The 23,693-nt window shown below is 42.6% G+C and overlaps 1 protein-coding gene across 2 annotated transcripts in view; it reads right to left on the reverse strand.

Moving 5' to 3' along the window:
* Positions 1 to 23,693, reverse strand: part of LOC129328851 (cullin-associated NEDD8-dissociated protein 1-like) — a 30,225-nt gene that overhangs the window by 2,617 nt on the left and 3,915 nt on the right. The window contains exons 2-13 of one of the 2 annotated variants that reach the window (XM_054978158.1): positions 22,967 to 23,110; positions 22,112 to 22,266; positions 19,674 to 19,797; positions 18,769 to 19,025; positions 16,426 to 16,531; positions 15,637 to 15,785; positions 14,518 to 14,810; positions 12,142 to 12,283; positions 8,106 to 9,611; positions 5,314 to 5,409; positions 3,508 to 3,677; positions 2,299 to 2,463 (exon numbers count right to left, since the gene is read on the reverse strand). In XM_054978158.1, coding sequence (XP_054834133.1) covers positions 2,299 to 2,463; positions 3,508 to 3,677; positions 5,314 to 5,409; positions 8,106 to 9,611; positions 12,142 to 12,283; positions 14,518 to 14,810; positions 15,637 to 15,785; positions 16,426 to 16,531; positions 18,769 to 19,025; positions 19,674 to 19,797; positions 22,112 to 22,266; positions 22,967 to 23,110 — 3,307 coding nt within the window. Of the gene's footprint in view, positions 1 to 2,298; positions 2,464 to 3,507; positions 3,678 to 5,313; positions 5,410 to 8,105; positions 9,612 to 12,141; positions 12,284 to 14,517; positions 14,811 to 15,636; positions 15,786 to 16,425; positions 16,532 to 18,768; positions 19,026 to 19,673; positions 19,798 to 21,566; positions 21,609 to 22,111; positions 22,267 to 22,966; positions 23,111 to 23,693 lie in introns of those variants that run through there. The other variant, XM_054978159.1, reaches the window with a different exon arrangement.

Raw genomic sequence — 23,693 nt, forward strand, 5'->3', positions numbered from 1 at the left:
AGATCTAGGGGTCTTGTAGACCATACACTGAACATGAGTCAGCAGTGTGATATGGTAGCTAAAAAGGCAAATGCAGTTTTGGACCGTATCAACAAAAGCATAGTGTCCAGATCACAAGACATGATGGTATCACTCTGCTCTGGTTAGACCTCACCTAGTGTATTGTGTTCAGTTTTGGGCACCACAATTTAAGAAGGATATAGACAAGTTGGAACATGTCCAGAGGAGGGCAACGAAGATGGTGAGGGGTCTGGAAACCAAGTCTGATGAGGAAAGGTTGAAGGAGCTCGGAATGTTTAGCCTGGAGAGGAGATGACTAAGAGGTGATATGATAACCGTCTTCAAGTAATTGAAGGGCTGTCATATAAAGGATGGCGCTGAATTGTTTTCTGCTGCCCCAGAAGGTTGGACCAGAACCAACGGCTTGAAATTAAAAGAGTTTTCAGCTAAACATTAGGAAGTACTTCCTGACAAAACGGTCCCTTAGTGGCTTCCTCGGGAGGTGGTGGGCTCTCCTTTGGAGGTTTTTAAGCAGAGGCTAGCTGGCCATCTGACAGCAATGCTGATTCTGTAAACCTGGGCAGATCATGAGGGGGAGGGCAGAATGGGTTACATCAGTGCTTGGGTCTCGTGGCCTTCTTACATGCCCAGGGTAATGCTGATAGCCACCTTGGGGTCAGGTAGCAGTTTTCCACAGGCCAGTTTGGCTAGGGATCCTGGAGGTGTTTTGCCACCTTCTGGGCATACAGCAGGGGTCACTGGGGCAGGGGGGGGTAGTTGTGAATTTCCTGCATTGTGCAGGGGGTTGGACTAGATGACCCTAGAGCTCCCTTCCAAACCTATGATTTGTAACCAATTTGAAACGATCTTGGGGGAGGTTCCATGATAAATCCACTAATGGAAGGCAGTTCTGTCTCCGGAACAAGACTTCCCTACCTCCCACCAAAGACCCTAAGGAACAGCATGAATGGGGAGGTCTGCCACAGCAAGGGGAAAGTGGTGAAAATCCTCCCTGCTTCCATGAGAAGTTTACTTTAGAATCCTAGTTAAGAAATTAATAGAAAATTACTAAATAACTATGTAACAGTAAAGAGCATAACCAATAAAAACTTGAAGAGTAGAGAGCAAAAAATAACATCCTGAAAGTAGTAAAATCACTATACACACTAGCAACCCTAAAAAGGTTAAAGCTGGAATAAAGCAAACAATAAAATGGAATAAAAACAATTAGGGACGTCAGATAAAGCCAGAGAGAGGGGATTAAAAAAATCTCAGAAAATAGCAATCTTTCCCTGATCGATGAAAAATTGTAAATCTGTCACTAGGTGTGCCTCAATGAGGGGGAAGTTCCGTACAGCATGCACCAGAGAAAGTCCTGTCTTTGGTGCAGTGCACACACACCCTTGCCTGAGAGTGGGGGAACATAGAGCAAGGTCTTCTCCAGGGATGACCTCAGTAAACAGGCAGGTAACCTGTTCAAGGTCATGTAGAATGTTACAGATAACAACCAGTACAGAGTTGTGCCTAGATGTAGATGGGCAGCCAGTAAAGATCTTTAAAACGAATGAGATCTAGCCAGCTTCTTTACACCTGCAAGTAGCTTTGCTACTGCATTTTAAACCAGTTGAAACTTTAAGACTTCAAAGGCAGCTCCACATAAAGCACACTGCAGTAGTTCAACCTAAATATGATCAACACATGGAGAACTGGCCTCTTGAGGAAAGGGTGAAGCTAGCAAACCAGACAAAGCTGGTAAGCGGTCCCGTGTGCTACAGAGAAGATCTGTCTTACCACCCCATCCAGATCTAACATCAACCCCATCAATCTTGCTCATTAAGGAGAAACAAGCTGAACAAGCTGGCTTCATAAACTCAATTCGCTTGATAAGCTAACGAGACCTATCTGAATCTAGCAGTTTATTGGCTCCCATCCAGTCATCATTACTAACTTCAAACAATTTTAGGATGTCCACTGATAACCTGCAACCCCTCCAGTGAAAAATAAGAAACAGAATATAGTATTCAGACTTAAGGAATGCCATTAAGCCCATGTATTAAAAACCACTAGATATAAGGGCTTCAATAAGAATCATTAGGGAGAATCCCACCTTCAAATAACCATCACCCAGTGCAGGTATTTACTTGCTCGGAGAGGGCATTGGAAGGAAGCATATAAATCCTAAGGTATCACTGCATGGCACTGGGGGCAATCTCCCAAACCACCCAAACGGCATATAGTAATCACCAAATAATGAAATTTAGAGACAGTACTGCTTATAGGAAGACTGGTAGTAGTTACCCTGATATCATAATGATCTTTCAGTCCATCTTCGACATGATTCAAGTACTCGTAAATATCCAGTCGGTCAAGGCAACTTTCCAGAAGTGTGTACATGCACTCAAAGGCAGCTTTCCTCACATCAAGGCCATCATCCACTGTGTGTTTGAATGGCCCCATTTCTACCTAAAAAGAGTAACAAGGAAATAGTTGGTTGTTCAAAGAGAGTAAGAGCCTGGTGGTACATATTGGTACTTTCTGTTGCTGCTTCTATCTGGCCAGCATGGACAACATGGCAGCTCTGTATAGCTAGATACTCAAAAGTCTTTGTACTGAATACAAACTGTACCACTTAAGATGCCACTGGGATAGTGAGTTATACCAGGGCTTTTTTTCATAGGAACGCGGGGGAACGGAGTTCCGGAACCTCTTGAAAATGGTCACATGGCTGGTGGCCCCACCCCCTGATCTCCAGACAGAGGGGAATTTAGATTGCCCTTCGCGCCACTCAGCAGCGCGGAGGGCAATCTCCCCTCTGTCTGGAGATCAGGGGGCGGGGCCACCAGCCATGTGACCATTTTCTCTGAGGGCAACCCACTGAGTTCCACCCCCTCTTTTCCCAGGAAAAAAGCCCTGAGTAATACTACATATGGACAATCTTACATTCTTTTTCAAAAGTCACTGAAAAGATCTATGGCATCTGTGTGGTTAAATTAACAAAAGTAGCAGTCAAGTTCTAGCTAGAAAATGTGTATGTGCTGTCAAGGCTTAACCACTCACCGTGCGATAACACAAATGTTGGCACTCCTCTGCTTTTACAACACTTCATGTCTGTGTTTCAATGCTCTTGAAAGGAATGCATTATTATCACTACAAAGTATTTTACAATATCAGGTTGAGCTAACAGTTTTAGTTTGAATACATATGTGATATTATTCCATTTTATTTCAAGAGGATGAAGATATTAGAAGATCCATGACTGTTTGGTAACAGAAGTCAAACACTGTCCACCCAAATCCTCATCCCAATTTTAAATTGTACATTGTGTACAGTACAGATAGTCTCAATTTCTTTGGGGCTAACCCAGGTCAATCCATTGAATGGACAGGGAGCAATCCACACACTCTATAGTAAGAATATATAATCCCACAGAAAGTGTTATTGGCACCATTAGTTTTTATCACCTTTTCCCTATTAAGAAGAAAATATAGGAATGGTCTAGGTCCATACCTCACGTATGAGTTCTCTTCGAATCTTAGTTTCATTGTATAGATGGGGAAGGACTGTGCTGAGCTGGTCTCGGATTAGAGAAGGTTTGTTGTGAGCAGCAGAATTAAACATGGCTAAAGCAACACGTCGAACATTCAGATCTGGATCCTGAAGTGTTTTTAGGAAGTCACCTGCATGATAACACAAAAGCAAGGATTCTTTTAAAGGCAGTGTACCATTAACCCACTATTTGGCTTAAGACACTCAAACAATGTTGAAATGCAGATGGAACAAAATGGAGGACATGAAGAAATCTTGTATGCTCTGGTGAACATAACTCCAGTCTAGGTGCAAACACCGCATTTCTTCCTTATTCTTTGAAAAGATTTGGACAAGTCAAAAAAACAGACCCCACATTGAAATGGTTCTAGAAATGCCAGCAATCAGCATTTTCCTTTTGACCAATATGCTGAATTGGTTTAAAATTCACAGCCCCAACATGACAACGGGATTATGGAAGAATAAAATGTATTTACTTCATTTTGAGACTTCAAGATATAACCCTTATTTCTTAATGTATAGTATTTGCTTTAAGTCCAAATAGGTAAAGGTAGTCCCCTGTGCAAGCACTGAGTCATTACTGACCCATGGAGGGACGTCGCATCACGACATTTCCTTGGCAGACGTTTTACAGGGTGTTTGCCATTGCCTTCCCCAACCATCTACACTTTACCCCCAGGAAACTGAGTAGCCATTTTACTGACCTCGGAAGGATGGAAGGCTGAGTCAACCTTGAGTCAGTATTTGAACCCGGCTTCAACCAGTCTCACAGCCCCCTTGCTTTTACCTGTCTAACATGCAATTTGTGTCCTTAGGCAAGGCAACTTTTATCCAGGGCTCATTTCATCAAAAAAGAGCTGGAGGAACTCATTAGCATATACCACACCCCTTGACATCATTGGAAGTGTGTCATTAGCAAAACTGATTTGCATATGCCACACTCCCTGACATCACCTCTCCTGGCTGTTTTGGACCAAATCCTGGCCATTCAGGGCTGAAATTGGGCCCAAAATGACAAAAAGGGGCTGAAAATGGTCAAAAAGGGGCCCAAAATGGTCAGGATCGGGCCGCTGCTGAGCGGGAGAGTGATCTACCACCCATCAGAGGCCTGATCCAGGCTGTTTCAACCCCAATCCAGGCTGAAACAGGCCCAAAATGGCCGAGAGTCAGGTGGGCGGGGCCACCTGACGTGACCTCTTTGGGGAACTGCCGGAACTGCGTTCCTGCGCATTCCCCCTCGAAATGAGCCCTGCTTTTATCACATCTTAACAGGTCCTTCCACAATAAGGTTGCCAGGGGGCCCAGGGGCCAAAGTGAGTGTGCAGAGGGGTACTTACCTCCCTCACAAGCAAAGTACCTGGGTATTCCCTGGCCTTCCAACACAGCAAAAAATTACATCATTTTCTGACATAGAGGAGCTGCTGAACACGCTGAAGCTGAGCTCAGTGGAAATCACCTCCGAAACGGACAATTCCCACTGAGTTAAGGTTCAGCGTGCTCAGAGGCTCCTTCGTCATGGTGTGACAAGGGAGCACGTGCATTCACGTCTCCCCCTGCCTCCAGTGCCTTTCCCTCCCACTGACCAGGTGAGCAGGGCTTGGGGGGGCAGCAGGTGGAGGTGGGGGGATGGTAGGCCTACTCCACAACCACAAAGCCTGATTCATTGCCCATATTTAGAATGATTCCCCCATAGTAAATAAGTTTGTTTTTTTTAAAAAAAAGAAGTATTAAGAGTGCCTTTTTATTTCTGTAACAATTCAAGGTTACCTATGCATCCTTTAAGCAGGGGATCAATGGGTTGTGGCTGATCTGAAATGGTGAATTTGATTGCCGTTACCACAGTGCTCCGAGCATAAGGGGAACCTACAATGAAGAAGTAGGAAAGGATCATTGGTTTAATAATAGACTTCAATGTTAATCTGCAAAATACTACATTTTGTTATAGTTGCTATTTCCACACCCTCCCCTCAAATCACAACAGCAAAGAGATGCAAGCCAAGACAGCAAATATTATGTAGTAGGGATTGCAAGTTACAGATACTTCTTCACAGGAGATGCTGGCAACTGGAGAACTAACAAAACATTTTAAGGTTGCATTGTTAGTCTCCTCACTGAAGCTTCTGGTCAGCAAACTCTGCAATGTTCTAAGTGGTACCTGTTAAAACCCCCTTCGTCCCATAAGGCGGCTTTGGGCGTAGGTCAAGAAGAGCCAAACACTCAGAACTGGGGAATGAATCCTCACTGCCCAGGGTAATGAATCTCTAGCAGTCTGTCTGGCTAACTTCAAACTGAGACACGTTTCCAGCTCTACTGGATATTAAACCCAGAAGTCAGCCCTGCAAGGTAGGATGCTTGCAGACTGAGTTCCACAAAACAATTACTTGGTTAGCTGTAGCCAAATAGGCTAGGGCACTGGATTAAGATTGAAGCCTAATAACCCAAATAATGCGACAGAAATATAATTAATAAAGTTTATTAAGAAAGGTGCAAAAGAATGCAATTATAGAAACAGTGCAAAACAGCAAAAAAAGTAAGAAAAGCTAGATGACTATCCTAAAATACTGTACAGGCTTTAGTCCTTTGAGGAAGATGCTACTTTGTCAGACCAGAAGCACAGAACTGCGAAGTCCAGAATCCAAAGACAAGAGTTCTGGGCCTGGTAATCAGGTCCACACTCCACAGCACAAGAAGGTGTGTAGCAGCAAGTATCCACTAGCGGTAAAGACAGACTAGAATGAAGACCCTTGCTCTATGGCCATGCAGCCTGTAGCTGGTCTGATCCTGCTCAACCAGTCAGTGGTGTTGTATGTACCTCTTTATTTGGCACGTACTCACATGCAAGATCCCTTGCATTAATGAGATGGAATGCGTGTGCAAAACTCCCTCTGAGGGCCAAGCTACAAGTGACGAATGACACTTGAACAGCAAGTGGATTGAGTGGAGTGCAAGTGAATAGGGAGAAATACACTTGCCGTTCAAGTGTCATTCGTCACTTGTAGCTTCGCCCTGAGTTTTCAGCCTTGAAGCTCTCAGATCCCATTAACTGTGCCACAGTTCCAGCCCATCCTTATCTCTCTGGGATCTGCAAAGTCAGGCTAATAGTAATTCTACAGAGAAGAAGGCCTCTGTATAGGGTTGCCAGCCTCCAGGCAGTGGCTGGAGATCTCCCGGAATTACAACTGGTCTCCAGGCCCCAGAGATCAGTTCACCTGGAGAAAATGGCTACTTTGGGGAGTGGACTCTATGGGATTATGCCATGCCAAGGGTCTTTTCCCTCCCCAAACCCCACTTTCTCCAGGTTTCTCCAGGTTTCACCCCGTAGATCTCCAGGAATTTCCCAACTTGGAGCTGGCAACCCTACCTCTGTAGTATAAGCCCTCGATAACCACAGCTCTCCCTGCCAGCTGCATCTGACAAAGAGAACTGTGGTCCCCGAAAGCCCACACACACTCAGGCTGAGATAATTGACAAACAATTATCTTTGTGGGCTTTGTTTTTCAATTATCTCAGCCTGAGTGCGTGTGGGCTTTCGGGGACCACAGTTCTCTTTGTCAGATGCAGCTGGCAGGGAGAGCTGTGGTTATCGAGGGCTTATACTACATAGGAATTGGATACCTTCACTGCGGCAAACTAACACGGCAAACTGACTCCACACCAAAAGGAGATGTTTACATTTACAAGCAAAGGAATGTTTTGATTGCCTTCACACTAATTGCATCCTGTCCTCTTGTGATATATGTCCCCTTCTTTCCCCTCCCCTCCTCTTCTGTATTTGACCAGTTCGGATCAGGCATCTGATGAAGAGAACTTGATTCTCGAAAGCTTATGCTACAATAAAATAAAATTGGTTAGTCTAAAGGTGCTACTGGACTCTTTTTGATATTCCTCATACAGTTTCCTAATCCTGAAATAGTCTCCCCTATAAATGTTCAACTCAGCTGTATTCCCCTCTCACTGAGGGGATTTTTGACTTCAGTTTCCAATACCTCAGACTTGGCTTTGCCCCTCCAAATTCAAATGCAAGATGCATGAGAGAAAGCAAAAGGGAAAACAGTTAATGTTAACAAAAATAACTATGATTAATTACTGCACATTCTGACTGCCCCTCCCTCCAGTAAGTGGTCTTTGACATTAATGATTATCAAAGCCACATTAAAACCCTTTTTAAAACCCATTTTATAAAAAGAGAAAACAGAGGAAGGAAGATAATACGCTAAAAGAAATTCATAAAACTGTAGGTACTTTATAAGTAATACATGATAGTACACACAGAATAACTTTTTCAGTTCTCTCTTGAGGGAGGGGGGAGAATGGAGGGGAGGGGGAGAATGGAGGAAGTCAACTTCTTTTCTTCCTCTGTAAGAGAAAATTTCACTGATCCCTCCCCTCAGCCCCATGTACTTTGATGCCTTTTGTTAACAAGAGTCTCCAGAACTACAGAGAGGATTCCCAGAACAAAGGGCAGGAAGGACTGGCCCTTTAACTTACAGGGAAATCCTCCCTGTGGGTCACTGCTCTAGAGAGCACTGTAATTATTCTAGTTTCAGCTTCCCTCTTACCTGAGGACAGCTGTTTTTTCAGCCTCGGCAGCAACTGAGAAGGATTCACCACAGTCAGTTTCCCCAAGCATTCTGCCACCACGTTGCGCGTCCCTTCCTCTGTGCATTCACAGTGTTTGAAAAGCAGGGCCCATATGTCCTCCACATAGGGTTTCAGACTGTCTCCTGGGGAAGAGCTGATGACTTCTTTCAGTGAGTGAAGCAACAAGTATTGCCTCTTAGGCTGGCCTCCGATCTCCTTGAGCATGAAAGGAAGGTATTCTTTAAGGTTGCCAACACTAATGTTCCCCAGAGCATAGGAAGCGGCTGATTTCACCTCTTCACTGGGTGAAGAGAATGCATCCAGTATCACAGGCTTGAGCTCCTTCTGCGCACTGAGGTTCATGCTGCGCCCTATTTCTGCCAGTGAAAGGAAGGCCAACATTTTAACTGCAGCACTGGACTTTGGATTCTTCACGTCCTGAATGAACTGGTTTACTACCCCAGGGGCTTCTTTTGGGCACACAGATGTAAGGGCTGAAACACATTTTGCCACAGAGTGATACGCCTGTTTATGTAAACTGACAGATGCCACACCAGGGCTGGAGGAGTATATAGGATTAGTTAGCCGTTTCATTAGTTCTGTATAATTCATGTTGACCGTCTTGGTAACAACCAGCGCTTGAAAGAAGTCCACAATGGCATTGAGGGCTCCCCCTTGCATCAAAGGGGAGTAAACGAGCTGGAAAAGCTCTGATAGAACTGCACCACTAATCTTGGACAAGGAAGAGGGATAAACCTTAGCCAACGTCGTGAGAAACGTGATAGCCACTTGAGAAACATGCATATCATTCTCGCTAATTAAATCAGGAAGCTCCATTAGAACGCATTCAATCATCGCTGGTTTGAGGCTATCGCTGTAGTTCTTGATCAAAATGTCCAGAACTGCCAAGGTACTAAGTTTTAAGGCACGCTGATTCTTGCGCAAGAAGGAAGCTAGAATGGGGAATCCTTCTGCTAGAATAGGCCTTAAATCTATTTTGAGTGGAGAACTAGCAATTAAACTTAGTGCTTTGACTGTGGTCAGTCTAGTTATTTCATTTTTCAGCCTCTCAAGAAAAATCTTCAAGGTTGGCTGGAGATCACTGCTTAAATAGTCTCCAAGATTGCAAACAATCTGTCCCATGCAAGAGATTGCTCGTTCCTTCACCTCCTGATCAATATCAGCAGCTTTTAACCTCTTCAGAGTAGGAGAGAATAGTTCTCGTACATAGGGCTTGGCATCAAACATACAAGGCACATCCAGGGGGCGTATGACTTTCACGAGTTGCTGAGTAACAAGCAGAGCCTCTGAAGTGATTTTGTAAAAGGGATCTCCTATGCAAACCACAACAGGAGGCAGCAGTGCCCTAACATGGGGATGGAACACCTCGCGGGGGTGATTGCAAAGAACAACATGAAGAAATGACAACGTATCTATCTTCATGTTAGAGGAGCTGGATTTATCAGTCAAGGAGAAAACAATACCTGTTGGGGAGAGGAAAAAATAGTCAGCACTGTCTTGTACACATTGCATTGCATCCAAACTGGATATTGTCCATGACAACCCTTACCAGCATGATTCCCCCCCTTTCTCCACTTCCACCATACCATACTGTGACCTTAGCTTTTCATTCTTTGAAGGCTCTGTGCTCCATTGCGACATAACTCCAGTTGGGAGCCACCTCTTGCTCTTACATAAGATTAGCAAGAATAAGTATAAGAGGCACACTGATCTTTGGCTACACACCAACTACATTGGGAAGCTAATTTGTTTTTTAAATCCACAAATGTTCAGAACTTAAAGGACACCTCAGCAGAACATATGATCAACCACTCACAGTAATATTAGTATGAAGGTGTCACAGTTCACACCTAGAATATTCAGTAGATTGTCCTATTTTTGTCACAATTTCCTATTGCTTAGAAGCAGCCAGATACCCAGAATTCCAAGTGCCTATTAAAATTATTTATTGGTTCTTAATTCTGAAAGTTTTAAAATGGTTTCTAATACTCCACACAAAAAAAAAGGACTGAAAGCCCTGGAATACTTATGGTCATAATATGGAAAGTAGTATTTCTCATAACTGAAACAATAGGGCTTTTGTTTCTCCATCTGTGGAATACAATTGTTACAACTTCAAACACAGATTTATTGAACACAAGTGTAGAAAATAGGTTACAGTAATATACTGGCCATTATGTTATGCCAGAAGTCATGGTACAGGAATTTTTAAAATGTAAAGCTGCACTGCTAGAGAGCTGTAACAATGCAATACAGACTGTTTATTGTGCTCTCTGAAACATGTTTTATAAGCCAGGAAACAGCCCTGGGGAATTACAAAAGTGAGGAAAGAAATATACACCAAGAGATTTAACCTGGCTGTACATCAAAATGGTTATTAGAACAGAATGGAAGACTAAAGTTTAACCAGCTCTGCAACTTGTCACCATTGTGTTACAAACACTTCTCTTTATTATCAGATGTCCACTACTTTTCTAATAATCTTGTAATCAATGGAATGTATATTTTATTGTTCAGACAGGTTATTGACACACATGAAGCTGCGTTATACTGGATCAGACCATTGGTCCATCAAGGTCAGTATTGTCTACACAGACTGGCAGCATCTCTCCAGGGTCTCAAGGTGAAGTTTCATCACCTACTACCTGGTCTATGTAGCTAGAGGTCCCAGGACTGAACCTGTTATCTTCTGCATGCCAAGCAGATGCTCTAGCACTGAGGGGTGGCCATGCACACAAATTGCTAATAAGTTTCAGACAGTCATTTCCAAACTGAGTATTCCTCTGAGGGCAGGGAATTCAGCTGTAACTCCACAGAAGATGGAAAGTGACTGAGCTTCCCTGAGCTTCCAACTTCCAAGCACCCAGCATTTTTTACCTTTTAAACAGGTGTCATATGAGGCCTCAATTCGGACTCAAACCATGGCATGGGGAACAGGAAGTTTAAACCTCCCTGCTGCCATTTTTCCTACCTCCAAACAACCCCATGGAACCTCAATTTTCCCACTGGGTTAACATACAAGTCCTGTACAGTGGCAGCCATGTGGGGTAATTTGTGGTTGGGAAAATATCAGGGTAGAGCTTAAAATCCCAATAATCCCAATCTCAAACAGGCCCTATAGCCCAACTATTTAAAAGAGAAAAGGTCCTGGGACCTCTGTACATGGAAATCCCAGCATTTCATCGGGTATGGTCGAAAACAGGGCTTTTTTTCTGGGAAAAGAGATGGTGGAACTCAGTGGATTGCCCTCGGAGAAAATGGTCACATGGCTGGTGGCCCCGCCCCCTGATCTCCAGACAGAGGGGAGTTTAGATCTAAACTCCCCTCTGTCTGGAGATCAGGGGGCGGGGCCACCAGCCATGTGACCATTTTTAAGAGGTTCCGGAACTCCGTTCCACCACGTTCCAGCTGGAAAAAAGCCCTGGTCGAAAATGATCCACTCATACTTGGTGCAGAGGCATGGTAAAATTACCTTTCCTCAGAAGAAGTCACTGTCTAGATCTCCTCTCGTGTCACTCCTCTGAATATGCCAGTATTTTGCAGTATGTCAGTGATGCGTACCTCTAATTTTAACAGCCTGCCTCAAACATCAGAAATTTGGAAACATAGTTCGATGGAGCGGAAAGAAAATAATAACGGCTTAAGGTCTTTCATCATTCTTCATTATACCATGGCACCAGGACGCAAGGCACTGGATGTGCAAGGCAAATTCATTTCACCACTATCTTGTGAGCTTCAAAAGTAATTTAAAGGGTGCCAGGTGGTCTAAGAGAAACTAATAGCAAAATATCCTGAGATATTCATAAACAATGACCAGAAAAGGTTATAAACCAGACAAGGTCATAAACAATGACCATCTTAACTTTATATGTAAAGTAGAAAACATGAACAGCAGGGGAGAAACTACTGCCATATTGTTTAGGTGTATGAAAGCCCAAGCACAAAAGTGGTTTACCCTGAAAGTTTCTCACCCTGCCGACAGACAATATTTACCAGGCACTAGTGCGGGTATGTGATCTGCAAGGCAACCAGGGAGAACATTAGCCAACTCGGTCAGGAGAGTGAAGCATCCCTGCCTTGACTTGACACTCTTCTCTTTGAGCTGCTTGTGCAAAGCCTTGATGATGTTTGGAACCTGTAAGGTTAGAAAGCGACTCATTAGCAACCCAAAACAAGGTGAGAGGACTGAGTGATCCAAGCTGGTTATTGAATCATTTAGTACGTAAAGGGAATGTGATCCAACCAGAAATGGTCTGCTATACAGGATTACAACTGTGTGGTGTTTCTTCATTATTTTTATCAGTGTGGGCTACATGTATGTAGCAAGACTGTTTTATTGTATTGTTTTCAGAGTATGACAAAGATCTTTAAGCTCCCAAGCTCTTCTTACAAAACTATTTTTTTAAGTAATGCCCAAACTTCTATTTGGGTAAGAGATATTTCTAATTTTAGAGAAGGCATAATGCCCATCCCCCCAAATCCACACTATGCTGTAGAATGGTTGTACCCCCAAACACACGCACTGAGGATTGGATCCTACCACCTTTTCAAACAATCTCACCTAATGCCCTTCCTCATCACAGCTCCTCTTCCATAAGGCTTTTGTTCACTAGGGTCCAAGTCTCAGCATAGCCTTTTCAAGGGTGGGGTGGGGGGAGTCAAATAGGATCCAACCCCCCCGCCTCTTTAAAAATTTTCAGTTATGTATTATTTGGATGCACAATTAGAATCAGTGTATTATGTGTCAGACTCCAAATTTATTATCCCAGTTTGTAGGCTCTTAATAGCCACTCACAACAGCACATTGCTAGGAAACCCACAACTGTCCAATAGTACATTGATTTCATATGTAAGAATACAGTGTTAAGAACAATCAATCATAGAATAATTACAAGAAAATTGTAAACATTTCCTCACATTGTTTCTATGCATTTACACAGCTTGTTAGAAATATAAGAGCATTGTTGCTGAATTTGACCAAGAAAATTATAGAAGATGTCTTTGCCCACAGAAACAGGGCTAGCCTGCCCCATAGCTAGACATGCCACAAAGGGAGTAGAACAACCTTGGAAAGGGACATGAAATGGAGAAGTAACAGTTGTACGGCCTTCTGCAGATGAGAAAAGCCATCTAACTCGTATCAGTAGATACTGTGCATTGATGCCCAGAGCATCCAAGAATGACAGGAATGTCCAACTTCACAGAACTTGAAGATATAATTCAAGGGTGGTTATAGTTGGTTGAGGACCAAAAGATATTCATGTGTGTGAGAAACATGTAATTAATAATTTTATATAGACTTTGTCAAGATAAAATGAAGCAAGAATGAACTAACATTTATTATATACTTTAAGAAGATGTTTCAAATATAGATAACCTTGTCTGGTATTTGAAATAATAAGATAATCAGTTAAGAATATGAGCCATTTTAGAAGCAGGACTGTTAATTATTGTTAGGAGATAGTTTTAAACTCTATAAACATGAGAAGTTGAACTATTGGGAGCTTCTTCTTAGAAGGGGCTCCTTGTCTTTGATCTCCTCATCTTCAGATAATATACTTTCTTGGATTCATGTAATTGCTCTCCTTTAATTATCTATGGAGTTATAATGGATGGTATCTTTTTCTGTTGATTGAGCTATTAAGAATGCTGTGTAATTATACTTTAATAATAAAGGCTTGGAATGGAAGCAGAGATTTTGTAATAATATTACTTGTGTGTTATACCCAGTAATGAACCTACAACATTATTTGTGATGTACCTCTTGCCAGGAGTTAAATGACTTGATATAGGAAAGCTAACTAGATGCTTAGGGCTTCTTAAGTGCATTAACTGAATCAGGCCTGACCAGAGTCATCCAGAACTAGATGCTGCTGCTGGAATTACATTTTTTTGGATACATTACAATACATGGTAGCTAAAAAGGACTTACTTTCTTATTTCATCATTTACATTCCTGCAGTGCGTCATATTTCCACGAGATTCAAAATAACCAATTAATTGAATGCTTTGGTGTCACTATTATCCCGCCAGCTGAAAAAGGTTTTAGTTAACCCCCATATACACACATCTGTAAAAGCTCCACCACTGAAAGGTACACCATGCCCTTCTATTGCTGCTCCTGGTTTCTTCCTCTACCTGTTGTAAAATGGAACCAGATGGTCAACAGATGGTCATCTTCTTCAACAAAAGTCATAAAGCCACTCAAGTTCCATTTGTACCAAATATAGCAACCCTAACTCAAATTCAGAATGGGATGGTATTTTTTTAGCAAATTATCTTTCAGACTAGCCATTTTTTGCTAAAGCTACTGATCTGCTATATGGAGCCACCCCCATGAAAACTCTGGTTAACTGCTCCACCGATCACCTGATTCTGAAGCATGGTGAGAGGTATGTTCTCCTTGCTTGCTTCATCTGAAGCATGCAGCCAGCTCTGGATGGGCAGTGTTTGCTTCAATAAAGATATGTAAGCGCAGAAAATATCTGCTTTCACATTCTCCTCTCTTTCTTTGAACCTGCTTATTAAAGCTGGTGAGAGGGTTTTGTAGAAATCCTGGAGAAGGTCATGCCTAGTGCTGACAATAGCCTCGAGGCACTTGGCTGCAGACCTGCGAACTTTCCAGCTGATGTCATCATCATCACTATACTCATCATCACTTTCTGAGGAGGAGAAGACAGACTTCATGTTAGAAAAATAGAAACGTAGGGCTTGAGGATATAACTGGTTGAATAATAATGATATTTATACCACCCAGCCTCCAAAAAGAAACGCACAAGGCAGCTAACACCACAGTAAGTATAATACACAATCGCATCAAATCCGCACATAACCCTATAGTCAATTAGGATATTTATCTAGATTTTTTGGCCAGTTTGAATAGGGTCACGGGATGGAGGGGCCACATTGGACACAATTCAGTGTTAGAATTAAGAAAAGAGAGAGAGAGAGAGAGAAGTGGAACTTGGTCCAATGAAACCAGCATTACTTTCTCTCTCTCTTTTTGGCTTGGTGGTGGGGAAGGCTGACTTCTGATGGATCCTGGTGAGGGATCTTGGTGGTAGGCTGAGGGAGAGAGCCTTGCTGTATCTGCATCTACTTTGGACAGTTGCAGAGTCAAACAGCCATTAACAAACATTGTTCTTGAAGAGAAGGAGCCAAGGGGCAGTTGATCACTGCCAAGTCAAGCCTTACCATCTGTTTATTAAGAACATTACTTAGCTTAGGTTATCCATTTTATCCCATATTGTAGATGTTCCCAAATTCAACGCTGGGATGTATTTTCGAGGGCTCTGCTAAATTTAGCACATAGATGTGAATGTCTCATTTTCTGTGATCTAATGGCCATGAAAAAGGAGTGTCTCCACACCAGCCTCCTAGATGGAGAGCTAAGGAAAGACAAAGGATTGAATAGGCTGTTTTGAACTGGCAGTGGAGATCTGGCTCCTCTGTAAGTAAACCTGTATGTAAATCCTGAGCACACGGTACCTTGTTCTTCATCCTCCCCATTCTCTGTTTCCATCATTTCTTCTTCATCTTCTTCCTCATTGTCATAGTTGTAGTTTGGATCGTAAGTGATATACTTGAGGCACAATCCCATCACACTGTGAAGATGAGGACCAATTTCTTTGGGGCATCTTTGGAAGCAAGAGAAGAACCAAAGAGTAGCATAGAAAAACCATTCCATAAATTCTAAGAGCAACCTGGATACTTCTATTGAAAGTATCCTGTGATATCTATTAAAAAGCAGAGGGTCTCTTCCCATATTGAAGGCAATTCTGTTCTCACGCCTCTTAAAGACACTCTCACTACTTTCCTTTCTGTACCCTTGTCCTGTGTTAAAAAGAAATGCTAAAAATTACCTGCAAAAACAAACTGTTAAAAATCCCAAAAAACTGATTTCCTTATTCAAATTACTGCAAGGATTCCAACTGCAGAATGTGCTTTCCTTCCTTTTAGTATCTGTGTTTCTAATCGCAGAATTCTAGAGCCACTGAATATGACATCATAGTTAGTTCCCCATTTGATTGGCAGGCCCCACATCTAGGGCATGGCTATATCACAGCCAGCTACCTAGGACTGTTGCAAGACGCTGGAGGACTGTTGAGAGGCACCTCCCCTCAACCATGATCAGACACGGAAAATCAGAACAGGCAGCAGAGATTGCTGCTGCAGTCATCAGAGGAAGTCGGTGGTAATTTCCCCGTCAAAACACTAGCATGGCAAAACAACCTTGCCTTTCCCAGAAAACAGGACCATGTAAAAAGGGGCACCAACCTTCTCACAAAAGACTCAAAGGCCTGAAAGCAGTACTCCCTCAGCTCGTCATCCTCGACATTGCAGTACTGAACGATTAATGGGATCATCTTCTCCAGATAGTCACCTGGAAAACAGTGACACAGCATCATCAAGAGAACTCCTTGCCCTGCTCAGCAAGAGCACCCACTGTTGCAGATTGCTGAAAACAAGGGATATGGACATAATCAGTCCCTTTGGGTGGAGAGCACAGACAGCCTCATGTAAGAACAAGATATAATAAATATTTTTGTTTTAAAAAAGAACAAGCTCTTCCCACTTTGGGTAGGTTGGTTAAATCTCATGCACATCACCATGCCTTTGGTGTGTTGCAATGGCATACATCCCACCATTCCACTCAGCCAAGTTTAAAGCCTTCCTCCAGCTTAAGAGGCTTTCCTTCATCTCCTCTGCTGGAGGAAGATCCTCTTCCATCAGAGGAAGGAACCTTAGGCTGGCTTCACACTCTGATGAGCAGTGCAGTAGGACACATGCTAGTATCTCAGTATGTTCATCTTTCACACATAAAAGGAGCTCTCATCCTGATCTATCAGACTAACGTGCAGATAAGCTTTGAGCACCAAGACCATGCAGCAATAAATAGGGCATCTTATTCCCATTTTAAGTCACCAGACAAGGCTTTTCATCCCTACCAATATCCATATGGACAAACATGAAGCTGCCTGATACTGAGTCAGACGTTGGTCTAAGTACTGTATACTCCGACAGCCTCTCTCCAATATCAGGCCGAATCCACATTACCTCCGCGCGGCGCTAAATGTCCGCGAAACACCCGGAAGTATAGCGTCTTTCAAGCGCGATTTCTGAAATCACGCTTGAAAGACTCTATACTTCCGGGTGTTTCGCGGACATTTAGCGCAACACCGGGACGCGCGAAGGTAATGTGGATTCGGCCTCAGTCTTTAATATCACATACTACCTGATCCTCTGATTGGCAATGCTGTGGATAAAAATCTGGGATCTTCCCCTTACAAGGCATGTGCTCTACCATGCCACTGCCTCTCCCTTTCTAGGCATGGCCCCTTCCAAAAACCATGAACATTTTCCTTATTAGATATGCATATATGCAGCCACTTTATACCAATGATCCATCTAGTTCACTGCTGTTTACTCTGACTGGCACGCAATCTTAGCCACAGCCGCTCTTGTAGCTTAGTTCACTTACTCTGTTCATTTAGACTGATGTTCTTTGAAAAATACCTTTGGTACAGAGTAACTTATTCATTCCTATTTTCTGTTTGTGCCTGTTAGAATAAGAATTGTGCAGATTGTGCAAGAGATACATCCATGGAGGATTTTACCTTAGGCCACAATACTGGGCTCGATTACCTTTGAGCTCCACTGATTCAACCCAGGTTCATAACCTACGGAAGCAATAAAATCTGTCTCTAGCAGCTGCTTTTGTCCTCATGACCTCAAAAGATGCCGCAGCAACACAACAAAGCTGTCGGTAGCTGCCTCTTGAGAGAATAGTTATAGGATAAAGAAGCAGAACAGGGATGGGTGGAAATCTCAAATCTAGGGATATGAGACTGGACTAGAAAAGAACACCAGCTACGACAACAGCAGTCACAGGTTCAGGATGCAGGCCGGTGTCATAGGATGGTTAGAGTGTTAAGACTAGGACCAGGAAGAATCCGGTTCAAAACTCCCAGTCAGGCCTGAAATACACAAAATACTTGTTTACAAGTCAGGCTAGGTTCTGCCATCCTGACTAGCATTTCCCACCGCTGCTGTCCGGCTGAGGGGAACCTTATCTCCCCAAGTGCTGCAGGGCACAATTGAGATTAGGATTGCAGTCCATGGAGAGAAGGAGATTCAGCCTCCCCTCAGTGCTGGTTTCTTTGCCGGAGGGGGAGTGGGGCTGTACATTTAGTATGTGCAGCTCTGCAACAGGACAAAAAGTACCTCCCAGGGCCCTTTATGGGTCAAGAAAATGGCATGGGAGGAGGATGAAGACCCTGCTCCACCCACATTGTTGTCCCAATCTGAATCAGGCCTGCAGTGCTTGGGAAACAAGGTCCCTGCAACTAGACGGCAGCTGTGGAAAAAGTGAGTCAGGTCAGCAGAAAGTGAGCTGACTTGCGGGCAAACATCTCATTTAGTTCCAACCTCAGACATGAAACTCCATGTGTGAATATAAGCTAGTCACATACCTTCTTTCTTCCTAACCCATCTCACAGAGTTATTGCAAGAATAAAACAGAGGAGAGAATAATTATGTAAGCCACCCTGATCTCCTCAGAGGAGCTGAAAACATACACAATATGTCTTTGCGGAAAAGGAATCCCAGGACAAGACTTACCTATGCGGTGCCCCGCCTGCCTGCTGATGCCAGCAATACACTGGATATATGTCCTTGTGGTTGAAGTAGAGTTGTTCCTCTTCAGCTCTGCTAACAGGTACTCCATAAGCTCTGCAAAGATATTCCCGTTGCAAGTCAAGACCAGGTGACCCAAAGCAATGATGGCCCGTTTGCGCACAGCCAACCTGGGACTTGTGAGCTGTGGAAGGAGGCAGTTCAAGATGGAGGAATGGAAGGAGTACAAGGTCCCCCCTAACCTGTAGCCATAGGCAAGAGACACAAGAAAGATGTCATCATCAAAAAGGCTTTCCAAGGGAAGATAATGTTATGCTGGACACTAGAAGAACACCATGAAGAAAGCCATTTACTAGCACTTCTTTCCAACTTTCTACAGAGATACAAAAATGATGGACCACTAGTCTGAGCCAGCAGGGCTTTTATGTTCTTAAGTTTACTCATCTTCTATCAATGCAGATTTTAAGAATAAGACTATTAAAACAAATCCATTAATACTTTCTGAGCTGTTCAGATTTTTAATACACAGCATTCATCTTGGGTTGTGCAGAAATAAATTCAGAATGATGACTGACGAAATAAAATAAAGCTATGTTAAAATACTTCTCATCAAAAGCATCTTACAGGGGTGATTACTATCAAGGTACCTCAAGGGCTTGGGGTAAGTATTAAGATAGCCTTATTCCATGTTACTTACCATGTCTAATCTAGGTTAGGCCAGAACAGACAGCCCTGAACAAAGGCATCCAATGAGCTTTGTGGCAGGCCAGAAACCAGACCAGGGTTTCTTCACATCCTAATGCAGCACTCCAAACTGCCTGTTTAGAAGGTCTTACAGTTTAGTCTAGGAAGCCACCAATGCAGTCTGCCACACAGCCCTCTTTCTGTACCTGCTCAAAATATCTGACAAGATGTCAAGAGCCTCCAACTGCACAGACACATCTTCTTGCTTTCCAATAGCTCCAGTCAGCTGGGCTGTGATCTTTTTGCAGACGTTGGCTGTCATGGTGGAGCCTAGAGAAGGAAACCGAGGCAAAAACCGAGGCAAAAATCAGCCTTTCAGTGATGCTTGGGTTAAAAACAAGCAATTCCAACTGGCAAAGGCCCAAGATGAAAGTTATTCACAGTGGGCAGTAACAGGGTATCTCTAAGAACACCATGAGCTCGGGCCTTGTGATTTTTAAAAATTGGGAAAACTTTTAAATATCTTATTTATATTGATAATTTATGAGGATTTCATTTGTAAACCACCTCCAGCAGGACAGTGGAGAGGCAGCATTAAAAACCCTCCTAAATAAATATATATACAAAACACATAGACAATGTTTGCTGAAGACTCAGAAAAGAGAAAAAAGTAGGCAGAACTTCCAGTGGCCTGAAAATGGGGTTTATCTACCACATTTTTATTCTATTCTTCCTCTGAGGATTTCAGAGTAGCAGCATTGTCTAGTGGTTAGAGTGTTGGACTGGGAGCAGACACCTGACTTTAAATCCCTACTCGACCATAAAGCTTACTGGGTGACCTTGAGCCAGTCACATTACTTCAGCCTAACCTTTCTCACAGGGGTGTTGGGAGGATAAAATGGGTGGAGATCTATGTATGTTACCTCAAGCTCCTTGGGAAAAGGACAAGATAAAAATGTGTTTTTATCTTGATAAAAGATAAATATCAGGATAAAAGTGTTTTCCCTCCTCCATTTCCCCCTCATTACAGCCCTATGTGGTAAGAAGCTTAGGCTAAGACAGAGGAACGGCCAAAGGTTATCCAGTAAACTTTATGACTGACTAGGGATTTGAACTCAAGTCTTCCAGGTTCTAGTCTGACATTCTAAATCACTACCCTACACTGATTCTGGATAGCTTCCAGTCCTTTTTATATCCTCCTACTTTGACCTTACTAGTAAACTGACCCTAATATTAGGTTCTCCCTTCCCCATTTTATCATCACAACAATCCTGGTGAGTAGATTCAGCTGAGAGACAGTCATGGGTCCAAAGCCACCCTTTCATGGCAGAATAGGGATCTGAGCATGGGCTTGCCAACTCTTATTCTACTGCTCTTCTACACCACACTTGCTCACTGAATCAACTGACTACTTCCATGTCTGTGGAAGCTGGGTAAAACAAGCAAACTTAGCAGAGATAGCCATGGGCCAGAAGTCAGGAATATTCTAACTGTGAAATTCTTGGAAATATGAAGTGCAAAATTTATAAAGCAATTGTAAAGTGTATTCTTTGGAGCACAATCAACATTTGCAAAATTTGGATTTACTTTAAAAGGTTACTACTTTAGTACTCATGGGATAGTGAGGAAATTTGTATAAAATCCAAGTATGAATGTCTTGAGGATATTAACTCAGGAACTGACTTTTAAAAGATGTATTTCTGATATCAGATCACATTTGAAAAAAGAATTTAATGATACCACAGGCTCTGCATGTTACTCTGTTTTGTAAAGGTTAGCAAATGGAGACTAATATTCCACATTTTAGACAATGGTATAGATCCTATTCAGCATAAGCAAAGTGGTGCTCATGGAAATCAGATATTACAGTCTGCTGTGCTTCTGAAACTGTGCCCTGGAGAGGTTGGTGGACTCCAGAGAACAGCTGGTGGGGGCAAAGTTGGGCTATCCGGAGGGGGGGGCGTAATCTGTAAAAAATCATTCCCATATTTTCACCTGGGGGGAATGCTTTTGACCAGCAAAAAATGTAGTTAGGATTCAGGCCTGGCATTGCAGGATCCCTTGGTCCACCCTCACTCCCCAAATCCATGTAACAATACCTTTTGTTAGGACCAACCAAATTATCACAAAATAGTGGACAAGCTTTTCTGTTCTCCAGAATGCTCCATTTGGTTGCATGTTCAGTAAAAACAGGGGGAGGAAAAGATGCTGCAGGCTGTGATGTCTGTTTTGGAGGGATCCTTCATCTGGGGAAAAATTATCTGGGATGGTACTGTGATTGTAGCAGTTACCTAGCCTCCACATGCTATTGCCTAGAGACATATTAAGTAATACTATCTATTGTAGCATGAAAATTAATCTCCAGGGTTTGGGGTTTTTTTTAAATATAAAGGCTACTTGTCATGTCAGCCTTCTTAGGGACCTGCCTGTTCCATTTGGCACAGAGAAACATTTGATCAATTGCTGGTTCTTAAATGGAGACTGAGACATCTTTTTTTCCTCTCCCCACCACATCCAGCCTGATAAAAAGTTCTAGAGAATATGAAAGCTTTCACACTGTTTTTACTAGTCCTCATAAGAGCTTACATGGCTTTAGCTTCTGGATTTTTGCTTATTATGTAAACAAAGAGGGATATTTTCTTACCAGTGGACGGAGGAGGCAACTCTGAAATTACTGTCTTCAATCCAATACTGGAGATATCCCGGAGCTGTTCCTTATCAGATAGCATGTTTGTACATAGTGTATCAACAATAGTTTCCACCTGATATTCTTTTACTTTGCTCACCAAAGGGCCCAAGCTGCAAGAAACGAAAGTTACACATAAAGATTATTTCACAGCAATTCTACTCAGATAAATCTTGGAAGACAGCAATCAGGAAAAAAATCCAAAGAAACTCTTTTCCTTCCACTTACCTTTCCACATTCAATCTTGATGGAAGATTGAATGAATAGATCTAGTCCACAAGTCATAATACATCAGTGTTTAAGGTATCACTAGTTGTCTCAGCCAAAAGAAAGCACTGAGGGATAACAAACCAAGGAAAGAGAGTGTGTATACATACACACACACTTCCCATAGTCTATCGTCTTGCAACAGCACTACAGCTGAGAGGTAAATGTCTTTAGACAGCCTCCAATACTATCTTTAGAGTCAAAAATGTATCTGTCTTGATTTTCCATATGTCTCCTTCTTGACCATATGTGACAAACACAAGGGCCCTATTGAACTTGAATATATAAGCACATACATGCATGTATAAACTCTCTCTCTCACTCTTCCATGGTTAGGAAATCATCATCTACTCCCCAACCCCACCCCAGAATTCTGCTTTTTGATTAGGAGGCAAAGTCATAATAACCTACATATTGACTTTGTAGTGTGTGAAATAAAAGAAGCTGATGAGAAAGAGAACCTCTTCGTAGACAACACCAGTTTTGGATACTTCAAAGATTTGTATCAGTTCATACATATAATGGTTGATGGAGAGGGGGCCTTACCATTTGACAGCTAGGTTTTGCACCTCGCCGTTTTTGTCTTCCAGCAATTTTAGCAGCATTTTCACAACTTTTTTCTCACTGTCTTCATCTAACTTTATGGAATCCTTCTGCAGTTCCATCATCAGGTCATTGGTAGCCATAAACCTGAAAGAAAGAATGAATGTCAACAACAGGCTGAGCTCAGATTCATTTTAAAGCCATTGGCAGCCCATATGGAAGATGAAAATTCATAGATACAGAATGTAAAGTGGAGCAAATCTTTACTACCGCCAACCAATTCATAAATTGCCTTGCAGTTAAATGGGTATACAGTAACTCCTTAATTTAGAGATTAAATATATAAATATATATGTTTGGAAGGAAAAGATTTTCTTAATGTAAAACAAAAACAAATCATTCCTAATCTTCATGCAGTACATAATGTGTATATATGCTTTTGAAGGCCACAAGAGAACTCAGCTGGCAGCTATGCTAAAGTAGCAGGCTGCAGCTGTTGGTCAGTGACTTGGATGCAAGTGTTCCTCATATGCACAACTAGCAGCGTGGAGGCCATTTCAACATGATGCAATCCTACACTGCTTAACCAAGGGTACCAGTTCCATGTGACTGGCCCACCCACATGGTGGTATTATTCATGTGTGCAGCCAGGTTGTGCGGGGTTGCACCTTGCTGAAGTAGCTTCCACTCAGCTGAGGTTGTGTGTGAAGGTACCTTAATATTACTGAGA

The sequence above is a fragment of the Eublepharis macularius genome, chromosome 4 (assembly GCF_028583425.1).
Source record: "Eublepharis macularius isolate TG4126 chromosome 4, MPM_Emac_v1.0, whole genome shotgun sequence".
Classification (NCBI taxonomy): domain Eukaryota; kingdom Metazoa; phylum Chordata; class Lepidosauria; order Squamata; family Eublepharidae; genus Eublepharis; species Eublepharis macularius.